This window comes from Dermacentor silvarum, chromosome 2, assembly GCF_013339745.2.
Source record: "Dermacentor silvarum isolate Dsil-2018 chromosome 2, BIME_Dsil_1.4, whole genome shotgun sequence".
NCBI classification, from domain to species: domain Eukaryota; kingdom Metazoa; phylum Arthropoda; class Arachnida; order Ixodida; family Ixodidae; genus Dermacentor; species Dermacentor silvarum.
Window position 1 is genome coordinate 24,227,088 of NC_051155.1, and position 16,051 is coordinate 24,243,138.

Here is a 16,051-nt window from a genome sequence, read left to right on the forward strand (position 1 = left end):
TTTTACCTTTCCTGTGAACCCTTTATATTTTTAGTCTGATACATTTGAAATTTAATGTAATAATATGCCATAATACTGCTCATATGTAGTCGGTTCATGTGTCTTCAGGCCTTTTTTTCTTAACTTTTTATATTTGAGTATGTGCGTACTCATGGATGGGGTTACATTATGGTGCATCTGTTAGAGGCCTGATGGTGCAACAGTTATATTTATTTTATATGCGCAGAAAACGGCCAAAGTTTCAGCCACAGAGTCAGAGTCAAGCTCTGACTCTGATGAAGCGTTAATTCCAGCAAGTCAGCTGAAAAGTGCGATGAAGCAAGTCCAGTATTGAAAGATGCAGGTCAAACAAGAGCGGAAGCACAGTGCTGCTCTTAAAGAGCCAGTAGAATTCCTGCAAGCTGAAGTTGTGAGCCGGCTGACATGTTGTGAGTTAAGAAATTTACATTTTGCTTTTATTCCTGCCCTTCTTTGCAGCTGCATATAGGGTAATAGGTTTAAGCTTTCTGTACTTAAATGAGCAACACCTTTGTGTTGCAGTTCAGGAAACATTGGATACCATGAAGACGGAAGCACATAAGCGTGTGATGCATTATTGAATACTTGATTGCAGGAGAATACGTAAAAATAGGAATGTGTGTTTAGACTCATGCATATATACTGTATGTCAATGTTGCTGTAGTGTTTTCAGGAGCAGGAGGGGGTGTGCAGATGCCTCCAGTTCAAGGACTTCCTCAGTGTGATGACAGCGGAAACGACGAATGTATGTGTAACACTGTGTTGTGCTAAAGGACTTCGGTTTCATTGTGGTTTGCTTGCAGAAGCAAAATACATACAGCGCAATCTCATAACGCTGCAATGAAGCTCTGAAGTTCCATGGCCAGTGAGTTGTGTTCCATTGTTACCACAGTGCAGCATGCCATAATCTCAAGGACACCATTTGATACATTGTGTCTCTACTAGTCAAGCAGGCAGCAGGCACTATGAAATGCTATAAAGAGCATAATTAATTCTACTGCATTCTATTCAAGGGCAGTCAACTCCTTGTAATATTTTGCTTTGTTGTATGCAGCAGTAGGTCGATAATATGTGATGTTGGCAGCTTTCCTCTTGATCGCAAACCTGTGTTGAATTCTGTACAAAGAATTTGTTGTAATCACTTATTTGTCTCTTGTTGCGTAAATCTGCTATTCCTATGCAGAGCCGTATCTAATTATGTATGGTTCAAAATTATATGCAGGCATCACAACTGGGGAGCCCAGTTGCCCAGAGGAGCTCGGGGTGCCATTTCGTGAAAGTGCGGAGCATGTCACAGGTACTTTACTTCACAAACTTTACTTTTGTGCTGAAGCCCTTGCTGCCCTTTTCAGATTAGAGATTTTGTTATAACACATTTCTTTATGTTAAGTTCTGAAATCTTTTCCCAGGACTGTGCAAGTTCGCATGTATTGCCGTCATTTTCAACTATTCCTGATGGACGTGTAAGTAGTCTTCAAGCAGCATGCTAAAAACTTCATTTGCTTTTGACTCTGTTTGTTTTTTGGCATGTCATTTGTATTAGTTCCACCTTTGCAACAGCATTTTTATTAGAACACAACAAGCTGCAAAGCTGTTTAGTAATAAGAAGCACTCAATAGGTGACCCGTAAAAAAAGCGAGGGACTCTGGAATGCGCCGTGTGCTGGCTGTTTCCGGTTCGAGGAAGCGCAGCCGCCGCCACCGCTTCGCCGTTGAAGCCTATTGATGCGCTTGCGACCCGGCTTTCTCACACTCGAAGATTACCCGGTTGCAGGTGTCTAGCAATACGATGGTTGGCTGTTCAGCCTTTAGCTGCTCAAATTCAAGCGTTAAAGGTAAACTACTGTAACTATACTGCGTTGCACCATCCCTTGCTGTGTCAGCTGTGCACAAGCATCAGAGGCACGCTGCCACTTCCAAAACTGAACCATCAGTGAACGAAAAGAAAATGAACGTACGGTGCCACTTGTCGGGCGACGATGAGCTGTGTAAGGGCCGACGCGGAATGATCCCCCAAGATATTTCTCTAAGATTGACTCAAGCAACAATAACTATTTCAGTACTCGCATGCACATATAGAGGTATCATGAAACGTGGTCTAACGGCGCGATTTTAAACGGGACACAGCGAGATACATACATAATACTCGTAACCAATCAGCCCACCTTAGTTCCTTGAACACAGATAGAGATAATGCGCAGCCGTAATATGCTGGCGATACCGCCATTCCCCCATCTAGTTGACAAAAAAGCAAGAAATTCTAACTACGTACCACTTCAAGTGAACCTCGAGTTTTGACCAAGAAGTGCCGTTGACAGTGCGCAGTTTTCAAAAATTTTTAGCACTTCATTTTCTAATTACGTTAGCTGCGCCGTTACTGACGATATCGGTTGCAGCGACGGTCACAGGGCAGTTTTTACCAGGCTGCTAGAGCCATCGCCTCAGCACCCTATTTTTTAAGTAATGTTTCTATTAGCTTGATAAATTATCGGATAAATATAGCTTTTTCATCTGTCTGACGAACCCGCAGGCAGATCAGTCAGTGACGATGTGCCCAAGCAGCGGCAAATGTCGTAGAGCTAAGCCTGGCAGAAACAAAAAAGGCCGCCGGAACGAAAACCAGAGTTCCTTTATGAATAAAAGCGTATCCCTGCCTTTCTTGACTCGGCAGCGTCGCGCCCAGAGTGAACTGAAACCTAGAAATCAGCTGCATGAATGGTACGACATTGCTGGATGACCAAGCGGACGGAAAGCAGCGCACGACTGACCGTTGAAACCGCGTAGAAAAACACGTGCGCCAGGCATGCCGCCGTTGCCGCCGCGTCGTCCGTCGAACCGGAAGCTGCTAGCAGACAGCGCGCCCCACAATTACCTGAGATTGCTCGTTTAACGGATCACCTATTCTTGTGCGGGAAGCTGCACAAGTGATTTGGGGTGTCGAGACTCTATCACAGCGTTCAATAAGTGATAGGCTGGAACCCGCAAGACAAGGTGAAGGCGAGCCATGCAAGCAGCTATCATCTGATAAGTGGGACGCTTTGTATGGTGAGTTTTTTTCTTGGTAAGCTTGTGCACTTGAACTGTGCTTGCTAACTTCTTCCTTTCCTTTTAGCATGCCTGTCCCACTGGGGAAAAAACCGTGTTGACACCTCAGTGTATGACGTAATAGTTCAGCGGAAATCCGCTAGGTGGAGATAAGTAATTAAAGGGAAACTGAGACATCCACTCAAATGTAGCAATTTGCTACAATGGAAACCCAACCGGGTTCCTCGAAAGAAAGCCTCTCAGTTGAAGAAAAATTCGTCCTGGTCCGGGACTCGAACCCGGGACCACCGCCTTTCCGGGACAGCCGCTCTACCATCTGAGCTAACCAGGCAGCTAGCAGATGGCAGGGCGAAGTCGAAGTAGTCGACAACTCGAAGCAAAGGCAAGTGTATGACGTAATTGTTCAGCGGAAATCCGCTAGGTGGAGATAAGTAATTAAAGGGAAACTGAGACATCCACCCAAATGTAGCAATTTGCTACAATGGAAACCCAACCGGGTTCCTCGAAAGAAAGCCTCTCAGTTGAAAAAAAAATCGTCCTGGTCCGGGACTCGAACCCGGGACCGCCGTCGCGGCTGCCCCGGAAAGGCGGTGGTCCCGGGTTCGAGTCCCGGACCAGGACGAATTTTTCTTCAACTGAGAGGCTTTCTTTCGAGGAACCCGGTTGGGTTTCCATTGTAGCAAACTGCTACATTTGGGTGGATGTCTCAGTTTCCCTTTAATGACACCTCAGTGGCATCGGAAAAAGTGCTGCGCACTTTGAATGAAAAACTCCAGGATGCTAAAAAAAGCTGCGCATATGAAATTACGACGTCGTCCTAGCACAAAGCTAACATAGCACAAGGAAAGTTTTTTTTTTACAATCTGACCTTTTTTACTGTGCACCTGAGCTGATAGAAATTTCAGTGAAGGTGCTCCATAACCACACAGATGGACTAGCTGTAAGCTATGCATTTTTGTTGAAGTATTGAGGAATCTATGTACTTCTGTACCAAGAGTTAGATATATCGCCCTGGGCTAACAGTGCCGTATTGGTACAGCCTAAAACATTTTGCTAACAATAACTTAGGCCTTATGCCAATTCAAAATACACATTTTCTTATGGGAGTGGTTTACGTTCTGCTGGAACTCTTAAATGTTGCATGTTCAGCTGGAAATGGCAAATTTCCCAGTTGGAACCCAGCTAGAAATAAATATTTCAAGTGGAAAATTTGTCAGTTCCAGCTGGAACTGGTAGGCATTCCATCTGGAAATAAAAGATTCCAACTGGAAAATTTTCCATTTCCAGCTGGAACTGACATGAAATTCGGTTGGTAATGAAGCCACCTGGTTATTTTTACAGCTGGGAGGAATTTTTGGTTTCATAATCCAGCTGAGAATGGGAGCATATTCACCTGGGGTCAGTGTCATGGATGTTTAATAACGGCGTACCCACAAGCGCCTGTGGCTCAGGAGCTTCATGAACAGGAGCTTCACGAATGCAGACGCTACACGCTATCTAGATTGGGAGCAGACGCCGCCTTCAGCGTACGGCACGCACCCACTTGATCGTCACCGTCGTGAACCTTTTCATCGCTACAAATTGTGTCAGCTGCTTACACACTCAGTGGTAGCTTCTTCCGCAGAAGCCCAGGAGAAGAGTTGTGGCTTCGATATATTACCGCAACAGCAAAACTAGAGTGCACTAAACGAAGCCACCCTACCGACGCCGCACTAGCCGCGCGCTCATACTTGCGGTTTGTGCAGTGTTTCACTCGCCGCGGCTGCAGAATAAGCGATCGTAAAGTCGCGACGCTTTTAAAAGTTAAAAAAAAGCTCTACGTATTCTATTTTCAAATAATAAGAAAATTGTATTATTTGACTAGTTTCCAGGTTGTTTTTATATAGCGATGCAGGGATGGATGCTTCGTGAGCAGGGGGCAACCGTCCACGTCGCTGCGACAGAAAACGCACTGTCGCAGACGCATGTGAAAGCTGTCAGCGAAAATCGCTCTGCGACGTGCGCAACAGAATGATTTTATCGCGCCAATCGCGCCATGCGAAACAGCCTTAATGCCTAATGGTTCGGCTTCCGCTGGGGAGAAGTGATCTTTTCGTGCACTTTCATTTCCCCGATGCTTTTCTTGGCTTCATTGACTGCTGGCTTTATGTGGTCGTTATATACAGGGTGTCCCAGCTATCACGCAGCACGATTTAAAAAAAGAGGAATGGCGTTACGCGCAGCAAACCTAGTGCGTATTGGTTCCAGTACAGTGGAGTAGCCGCCAGTAATTTTTATCTTACTGAGATTTAATTAGGTAATTATATATAATCATCTAACTCGAGAAGTACTGTCGTAATTATCAAAGTGTCAATGAGAAAGTTGTAGAGCCACATGAAAAACTCCCGATACAGTTTTCTGTTGCTCAGTACGTGCTACATAAATGTGTTTTTCTGAATGTGAAAGAAGCCAGCGAATACACGCAAAGTGCCTCGAGCGGCCATTCGCGTGGCAATTCTGCGTGTATTCGCTGGCTTCTTTCACACTCAGAAAAACACATTTATGTAGCACGTACCGAGCAACAGAAAGCTGTATCGGGAGTTTTTCATGTTGCTGTACAACTTTCTCATTGACACTTTGATAATTACGACAGTACTTCTCGAGTTAGATGATTATATATAATTACCTAATGAAATCTCAGTAACTAAAAAATTACTGGCGGCTACTCCACTGTACTGGAAACAATACGCACTAGGTTTGCTTCGGGTAACGCCGTTCCTCCTTTTTTTAAATCGTGCTGCGTGATAACTGGGACACCCTGTATATGTGAGTGGTGGTGCTGGCTAACACTACTAGGGTTTGGTCTAGTAGTAACAACATGTAAATGCCCCAGAAAGTGGATGGGAAAACGGCGTTGTGGTAGCTCAGTTGCAGTGGCGTAGCCAGTTTTTTTTTTTTTTTTTTTGGGGGGGGGGGGGGGGCTCGAGTTGCAGCGCAGCCTAGTCCTTATAGAAGTTGTCGAGGCATCAAATACATGAATAATAACTGCATTGCCATTGCCACTGCCATTGTATATTAGATGCTGCAAACGAATTATTGCACGCAACGCACTGTGAAGACAAGTAAAATATGCATTTTTCATAAAAGAATATATTCGTATGTCCCAAACATTGTGGCAGAAATAACTGATATCAATGCTTCCACGTTTTTTTGTCTATTTAATAAGTAAACAAAACATCACGCGAACTTTAGAACTATATCAGTTCGAAACCAGCGAAGCAGTGCATGCAGCTGAAATGAAAAACGTAAAGGCCATACAATGAACAAGTTGAGGACACATATTTTGATGAATCTTTGTCATTCAACAACCTTGTTTACATTTTTGTAAAAATGCAACGGCCAGGGAAAAACCTCAATGACGCTGTCCTTCGTTGCAATGGATTGCGCAGGAGCAGATGTTACCGGTCGTATATTGTAATTGCACCGAAATTATAGTCGCAACAGTCAGTACGTATAAAAAGCAGAAGTTCCGCAAAATATGCATTGAAAATGCGAAGATAGAATGGAATATACAAATGCGAAGATAAAGGGCAAAAAAGTGCGACTCGAAACAAAGTTCACTGCTTGCATATATATACCCAAAACCTCGCAACAAGATATTTAAATATTCGTATAACGTTGCAATAAATCTACGTATCTAAGGAAACGTAACTCTATATAATGCGCCAAACAAGACAAATAAACACGTTGCGCAGTCACAGATAGTAAACTTCACGCATACGAGTACAAAGACAGACGATCCAAGCAAGAACAAAACTATAATCGCAGAAATCGTGATAAGCAGTTGGGCCATGCTCCGGTCGTGACAGCACCATGTGGCTAGAATAATAAAGAAAGAATACAGAAATTAGTACGAAAATGTGTAATTTACTGGCTGCAGAGCGGCAACAAATATTCTGCATCAAAAGTAAAAGAAGGGTATTGCTTCGTTTCAAAAAAGAAGTAAAAACAGGTAGCTAAAAAGGAAAGAAAAGGCCAACGAAAGCTACAGATGATGCGGCAAGTTGAACTACCTAATATCCGAGTGTGTTTGTTGGAAAACGCCGCGTGGGCCGGGCTTTCAGTGAGCAAGGTCGGTCAAAATTGGTTATTGATTTCCTCGTAATTTTTGTATTCGCATGATAATTTTGATCATGATGCTAACTGTTACAATAAACGGCGAAACTTTCTGTGGTTTTAAAAGCTACTGAACAGTCATACGTTTTCATAGTTGCGAGCTAATATATGAACGTGAAGAAACAGATACCTTTACATGCATTGACTTTTGCTGCTTCGCTATCTAAACGATAAACTTCACTCGGCGGGGAAGTTTAGAGAAGCGTTCAATAACTTTGGACACGTTGATGGCGACGTCTCTGTGGGCTTACAGAAGCGCCAGCTTAACCATGCGTTCCTCAGGCATTGTAGAGCGCAAGTAGTTTTTTAGCAATCTCATGTTTGAAAATCTCTCGGCGCTGGCAGTGGTCACTGGAATGGTGACTAGAATCTGTAGAAGTTGCTACACATTTACATACAACCTGCAGTCTCAATGAGAGAGGGCATCTATTCCTGTGCTAAAGCCTAAAACCACTTCTTCGAAATCATTCACATCCTTGTTTAGGTACCTTGTACAAACAGTAAGCTAGCTGTTCGATTCCAGCAATATCCGTCGTTTCGTCAGCAAGTACGGAGAAGCAGCCTGCAGCTTTCACGTTTGCATCTAGGCTTTCTTTGATAATTTCACCACAAATTTCTATAATTTGGTTTTGTACATCTGGTTTGAATAAGAGGCATTACTGGGGCAACTTTCCAAATGGTTCTTCAGATATGTATCTCCACAATCAGCTCGCATGCGTAGAAGCGCTCTGGAAATACTAGTATTTTGAACGCGGGCTTCGCTTAAATCCATAGAACCAGTCTCCCTATCGCCACGGAGAGCCAGACCTTGCCACCCGCAAAAAAGAACTGTCTCAACTTTAATAGGTCGTTAACTTTCTTCTGTTTTCTCTTATTTTACTTTGCCTGCCCTGGTCCAGCTGATCGATCCCATTGGGCGCGCTTCCTGAAAATGTTTAGAGAAAATTTTCAGATGCCAGCTGACAGTCACGGTGAAATTTAATATTTTCGTGTGTGTGGAAGATTGCGAGCGCGCGATTCCATTTCCGGAACGCCTTGGACACGCGCGTTCGAGTGCGCGCATGTTGGTCCAAGTTTACAAGAATATTAAACCCATAAAGTTCCAGAATAAAAAATCGGAAGCACGCCTTTGGAAATGTCAGTGCACCTTTCACGTCAAAAGTTTATGAGAACTTTTTACCCATAAAGTTTCGGAATTGAAATCCATGCGCTCCGTGGATTCCGGGGCCGTTGCGAGATGCCGCGACGCGCCCGCTCGCTACCGAAAAGCCCTTGAAACTTTGTGCTCGGCTGGGGCTCCTTACGTTATGCGACTCCATGTGCATGGGCGTTGCCACGAAATCCAGCACGAGTTCGCAATTTTCGCACCCAAATGTCTTATCGAGCGTCAAAAAGACATTGTAGACAAAATCCGGAATGATTCCCGGCGCTGGTGGTTGTTTAGGTCGGTGGCGCATGACAGCACGAAAACATTTCGGGGGGGGGGGGGGGAGGGGGCTGAAGCCCCATTAGCCCCCCCCCCCCTGGCTACGCCCCTGGTATGGCCTACCCAGCTCCATCTTTTTCTCTTAATATCAATTAGAATATCAGCTATCCCCATTTGCTCTCTGGTCCACACCACTATCTTCGTGTGTCTTAACGTGACGCCAACCATTTCTCGTTCCATCGCTCTCTGTGAGGTCCTTAACTTCTTCTCGAGCTTCTTAGTTAACCTCGAAGTTTCTACCCATATGTTAGCGCCGGTAGAATGCAATAATTGTGCAATTTTTTTTCAACCACAGTGGTAAGCTCGCAGTCAAGATTTGGCATTGCCTGCCGTATGCACTCCAACCCATTTTTATTCTTCTATACATTTTCTTCGCGTGATCAGGGTCCCCTGTGAGTAATTGACCTAGATAAACTTACTCCTGTACCGATTCCAGAGCCTGACTGGCGATACTGAATTCTTGTTCTCTTGCCAGGCTGTTGAACAGGCGTTTGTCTTCTGCATATTAATCTTCAACACCACTCTTACACTTTTCTCAATTAAGGTCCTTTATCATTCGTTGTAATTAGTCCCCAGTGTTGCTGAACAGAACAATGTCATCTGCAAACCGAAGGTTGCTGAGATATTCACCGTTGATCCTCACTCCTAAGTATAGTAGTAGTAGTGTAAACATATGGAGGACGCTTGAGTTTCGCCCTTAAGAGCGGAATGCGATAGCATTCAAAGATCCCCGACTGCTTCTCACGCTGCCCGGCAAATGGAGCTTGTGTAACTGTAGTATTTACCCGGAAACGCTGGCGGCGAACGCTATGCACGAAGGCGAGCTTTGTGATCGAAACAGTGGCCTCTTGCGTGAGCCGATCCCGGAGGTAATTCACAGGCGCGCCAAGAAATACATCATTTTCAGGTTTCTGTTATTGTTTCGCACTTTTCATATTTCAGTCTGAGAAGATTTAACATAAAAGGCATGCGCTGTCGATGTTTTCTTTGATGACATTTGTTTGTGAGTTGTCATTTTCAATATTACCAGGAATAACTTTGAGCATCTTTGGTGATAAAATGGTGTGGCAATATAACCTGCATATACCGCATGTCGTATAGCAAGGCGTAGCATATACATATACCTAAATATGTTGGCAAATTGTCACTCGCGGGTCGCCGGCGCCGACACCGGATTTCCTGCGACACGGGGTCTTTAACGCTGACGCGTAAAATGTTTAAGGAAAAGGCAAAGAAAGCTTCGCTTTAAAAGTGGGACCAGCAGAGAGGAGAGGAAGCTGGAGCACAGGCGGCAGGCGTTGTGCGCAGGGATGTGCTGCGCGCAAAGCTCTACACAGCGAAGTACCGTAGCAAGATCCAAGAGGTGGTGGCGGTGCGATGGTCGTCAAACATTACTTGTGTCCGTCTGCCTTCACCCCGAAACCAATTGCTACATGAAAGGTGGTGTGAACAAAGATAATATCGAATGTTTGCGTGAACTGCGAAACAAATACCCTAAGGATCGAGTATTAGTTGGAAGAGACTTCAATGCTCTTCATCAAAACTGGGGATATGACAGGAATTCCGAGAGGGGACTTACACTTCTTTAAGAAGTTGACGCAGCCGGCGTTGTCTTGGCGACCGACCTCGACTACTCCACTCGTCACGCAATCCACTCGGGGCATTACGACAGCGCGCCTGACTTGACTTTTACGACGCCGGGATTGTGAATAACTGGAGGTGTGGCGCCTACCCTATGGGCAGCGATCACTACCCTATCTGGATTGAAGTGTAGGCGGAGGCCACCGGCCAGAAGAAAAGAATGACCTCAGACGTAGATTGGGACATGTTTCATTTCTGTTTTGAGGCCGGTGACAACAGAAAAGCTGTCAATTGCAGCTCAGGAAGCCACTAGAAATATTGAAGTGGACGATCATCTTCCTACACCTGGTAACCATCTCGTCAATTTGTGGGGCATGCGAGTCACGTTACATCTTGTATACATTAAGAATGCGAAGCAACACGTCGACTTGCTCAAGGTTCGTAACAACACAGCGCAGGCACGTCGTTATGCTAAGGAACTTGACCGAAAACAATGGTGCGACCACTGCGCCTCGTTAGGTGAACGGATGGGGACGTGGAAGCTAGGGTCCACTTTCAAGGGCATGTTTGGAAATAGAAGTGCCATATCGTCAGGAATGAAATGCTGGCTACTGGCTGTTCACCCTCCGAGTTGGCAGCGAAGGCGGCGCGCACTTTCTTCTCTCAGCCAGACTTACCACCGGATGCTAAAATTTACAGACGCATGGTTCCCACGTCGGACACATATATCGAATCAACTTTCACTATGCAAGAACTTATCATGGATCTCGATTCTGTCAACGCCAAGAATGCACCGGGCAAGGATGGTATTACCTGACAAAATTGTTGCAGAACATCAGCGAACCAGGAAAAGAACAAGTAAAGGAAGAGCTCAACGAAGTTTTGTTATCAGGTGAAATTTCCGCCGAGTGGAAGCACTCCGTGGTGAGGCCTATTCCAAAACCAGACAAAGCCGCCAATGACGTCAGGAAATTTGCGGCCTATTTCGTTAACACCAAACACTTTGCAAGCTACTCGAACGCTTAGTCCTCACGCAGCTCACCTACCATCTCGAGGAAAGTAATGAACCATACTATGACTCAAGTCATATATACTGGATTCAGACCAAGCCTTTGTACTCAGAACAGTCTCTTCTTGCTCCGACGTTGTACCGGGAGGCATCGGGGTATGCGGAAGGCTTCTGGCATCCTGGTCGCCGCGGACCGATGGAAGGCATTCGACAGTGTCACACACGAAACCGTAATCTCGGCCCTTGAAGAAGCGCGCCAGGAAAACGAATTGTAAACATTATTAAATCCTTCCGGGAGAATCTAACAATTGAGATATATAGTGGCAACACACATCCAGGGACATTCACGAACAATGTAAGCGTTCTACAGGGTGCAATTTGATTATCTATGCTGTTTTATCTGGTCATGCGAGGACTGGCTGTGCGTCTACGACAGGTTAGCGACATCTGATTCATCACACATGCAGCCGACATGATATTGGGGACGGAACCTGGCGGCCCTTTCAAGACAACAGAAATAGCAACTAAGGCAATACGGAATGCGCTCGACAAGATGACGAATTATTTGAAAGAAGCAGGCATGCAGCCATCTTCGGAGAAAACAAAGTACATCCTCCCCGGTGGCACGGAGCAAGAAAAAGTCGAGCTGTACCCAGCTGACCGGAAACTTGAAAGAGCTCCGGAATGCCACGTCAAGATACTCGGCATTCCAATTCACAAGACGGAGGGGCGGCTACCTGGCTCAAACAACGGGAGCCTACGTGGAAGAAACTCCTGCACCTCGTGAAACGCATATCGCAGAAGCGCGGAGGAGCTGCCACCCATACGTCTCACACTTTGACGTCGGCACTGCTTAAGTCGAGGGCTTGTTACTGTGCGGTATGCTTTGACCTCGCCAAAGCTCAAAACAACAAGCTCGAAATCGTGTACAGGGATATGTCTTCGAGCGATCACGGGTCTTCCCCGCCATGCGTGAGTGGAAGACCTGTATAGGTACGCGAGACTTTCTCCACTCAGGGACATTATCTTAAAACGCAAGGAGGGACATGACCGCCGTCGCCGCTACACAGGCTCTGGACAGCAGCTTTATAGTTAGACGGAGAACGTTTGTCGAACAAGGTGAAAGTGCTTCCTGCTGTCCCTCCTTGAGACGACGTGCAGGTTCGAGTCACGAACAGTGTCATTCGCTGTCATACGAAATATTACCACGGCACGTAAAGAGCCAAACTTGCAGAACGTGCAGACATGAAAGAAAATGCCATTTTCACAGATGCGGCCAGGGATCTACTACCTGCCGAGCGGCGCTGGCAATCGCTGGTGGTGAGCAGCTAGATGTCTGAATTCATTAACATCGTCAAGAACCGACCGCTAAGGCATTTGAACTGCAGGCCATCCTATTTGCCATAAGGAGGTCGACAGAAAAGGCGGGAAAAAAACGGAAGACCACAAAAGCAAGCAGTTCACAATATTCACCGACTCCTTGGACGCCATAAATGCACTCACGGGGATGCTTAGAGTCGACATGTGGGCGCATGATATTAAGGTCGCATGCGCATCCCTTCATTGGGATTATGCCATGGGCGTGCGAATGGACTGGTTCTCGGGGCACTCGGGCATCATCGGCAACGGTGCAGCCTACAGTGGAGCGAGGGAGCTTGTATTTTCCCGTTCATCTCCCCCATGGCTCAGTCTCTCTCATTACTGTGCGTCTGGACCTAGAGGAGGAGTGCGAGTGACTCTAACTGCAAGAAAAACGGGAGGTGAATGCGAAGGTACCCCACAATGCCCACCCTGGAGGCGGAAGAGATGGAGCCAAAAGTGATGTCACCCCCAATGTCGTGCAGTACGTGCGACATCAGTGCTCGTCCGACAGTCAAGACACCCATTGTGGGACTTTCCCGACCCCGCGGTAGTAAGAGGGGCATGGGACACGGCATTACCTCACTGGAGGCACGGACATTGATGCTTGACGGCAGTTTATACTAGCACTACATTGTACCCCAAGTTTTCTTTACAAATATATAACATATGAAACAATGCGCATAGCGAAATTATGGGTAAATCATTAAAGTAAATTGTCATGGTGTGTTTTGGCATATGAGTATAAACTCCATAAATTCATGGGAAAGATGTTTTATTGGACTGGGCTATTGGTTGTGGACAAGCAACATGGTAAATGGGTCTCCCTATAAGAATGTATTAGGCTATAATGCTACTTGGAGCCTTATAGACTAGCATTCTTTCTCCTGGAAGTTTCGCTGGGAGCTCCATGCTGAAAGAAAAACACTCCAGTTATATTTTGACACATGGGGTAACTAGCGACAGAAAAACTGTTACCGGAGTCAACAACTTTCGCTCAAGGCAACGCTTTCTGCACTACGCTCGCCCTGATAAAGAGGCACGCGTCTGGCCAAGTTCTAGTTTTCGGTGCGAGGAAATGAAATGCCGTCTGGCGCTAAAGCCGATAAAAGCGAAATGCTGACACGCACTCATGAAGCGAAGGCATACAGCTCTGTTTGGTCGGCTGAGTGGTGCAACCGGAGATGTCCGTCGGTGGCCACGACACGGCAGAATAACGAATCCGCCGGGAAAAATAGAGGTCGCCACGAGTCGCTCTATTAAGAACCGTCACCGCGGTCAGAGGTCAGACGCAGACAGACGTTCGAAGAACACGCACGATGCTCACCAAGTTTGTCTTTCTCACGGCGGTACTCGTCGTGGTGAACTGTGAACATGAAGACGACACGCTACTCGCCAAAGCTCACAACCAGTTCGCCGTGAATCTGCTGAAGCACCTTGCCACTCAGGATCCCTCGTCCAACGTCTTCTTCTCGCCGACTAGCATCGCCGCTGCCTTCGGCATGGCCTACGCCGGTGCCCGGGGAAGCTCAGAGGCCGAGCTGGGGTCTGTGCTCGGCCATACTGCGGTTGGCCTGACAGACCGAGCAAGAGTGCTCGCGGCATACAAGAACCTGCTGCAGCTCGCAGCCTCACCCAATGTCACGCAGGATGTGGCCAACATGGTCCTCGCGCAGAACGGCTTTCATTTAACCGACAACTACAAGCAGCAGCTCCGCGAGATCTTTGACGCGGAGCTCCGGTCCGCCGACTTCACCAACGAAGGTCCTAGGGTCGCGGCCGATGTCAATGCCTGGGTGCGTGAAAAGACCAGGGGCAAGATTTTCGGCATCCTGCCTGAAGGCCAGCCGCAGAACATCGTCCTCTTCATCCTGAACGCCGTCTACTTCCAGGGCACCTGGGTGACCAAGTTCGATGTCGCCGACACCGTGAACAAGCCATTCTTCAACCTTGGAACCACCGAGGTGAGGAAGCCGACGATGCACCTCAGCACTCGTCTTCCTCACACCCGAATTGATGCCCTGCACGCGTCCGCTGTCGAGATCCCGTACCAGGGTGGCAAGTTCAGCATGGTGGTCATGCTGCCGGACATCCCTACTGGCCTTCAGGCGCTCAGGGACGTCCTGTCGGTCGCCACTCTAGAAGTTCTCGGCAGCAACCTGCAAACAAAAGACGTCATACTCCGGCTGCCCAAGTTCGAGATGAGTATGCGCTACAACTTGGTGCCCACGATGAAGGCACTCGGACTGAACGCTGTGTTCGGAGGCTCAGCTGACTTCAGCGGAATCACCGAGGGTACACCCGTCCACATATCGGATGCCGTGCATAAAGCGGCCGTAGAGGTTAACGAGGAGGGAACCGTCGCGGCGGCCGTTACTGGACTGGGCTTCGCGCCGACCTTGGCTCTGAATGTCCCACCACCACCAGTTTTGTTCACTGTTGATCGCCCTTTCCTGTACTACATCAGAGACAAGAACGCCAACCGCATCCTCTTCATCGGCGAAGTCCACAGCCTTTGACGCGCGTGATCTTTCTTGTGCTCTAGTTTAGGGACAAGTTTTGAAGGGCAAGAAAAGTGTCATTTGAGCTAGAAAATGAGAAAATAAGCAAGATATTGCTGTTTGAAAATAAACTGAATGCTTTTAGTACAATCCTCGCTGTATCTCCCACATGCTCAGAAATATGTTTCTTTCGGGTCGCAGAAATGCTGTCACGATAGTGTAAGGTCTGACTATATGCAGTTACGCTGGGTAGATTGGCAGCGTGAAGATGAAGAGCTGTATTTATTGTTATCTTTTACTTGGAAAAAGCGTATGTATGAAACAATAAGAACAGAAATTTTTCACAAGCCAGTCATGGCATCCTCGTAATGGTGCGCTGTGTAACCTTGAGCGTTTTTATGTGGTGCGATAATAGGTCATGGCGTTCCCAAGGTTGGATTAGCTACTCGCATAGCCTGACTGCAGCTTTATTTTATATTATTATTTTGACGAGTACAAAAATTGGGAAAACGCTTAATCTTCGCTTTTAAGAGTGGAAATGAATGAATGAATGAAAAACTTTATTTTCACAAAGGAGGTTTCCCGGCGTAGGTGGAGCCCTCAGTCCAGGGCCCCTGTGGCCTTTGCTATCTTGCGAGCTCCGTCGATCAGCTTGAGCTGTTCTTCAGGCTTCGAGCAGGATAGCGCAGCCTCCCGCTGCTCCGGTGTTATTGTTTTGTGTACTGGCGCTACCTTTGGTTTTTGGCAGGCGCATGTAACGTGGTAAAGGGTTGCGTGTTCCCCGCATAGCGGGCATTTATTGTCATATGTTGCCGGATAGATTTTTCTGAGTAGACTCAGATTGGGGTATGTATTAGTCTGCAGTTGTCTCCAGGCAACCGACTGCTCCAGGCAACCG

General features: G+C 46.7%; 1 protein-coding gene across 1 annotated transcript; it reads left to right on the top strand.

The window, feature by feature from the left end:
• Positions 1–13,916: 13,916 nt before the first annotated feature.
• Positions 13,917–15,303, top strand: LOC119440873 (intracellular coagulation inhibitor 3). Its single transcript, XM_037705714.2, has one exon. It carries the CDS (start codon positions 13,972–13,974, stop codon positions 15,169–15,171), a length of 1,200 nt encoding a protein of 399 aa, XP_037561642.1. The 5' UTR covers positions 13,917–13,971; the 3' UTR covers positions 15,172–15,303.
• Positions 15,304–16,051: the final 748 nt, after the last annotated feature.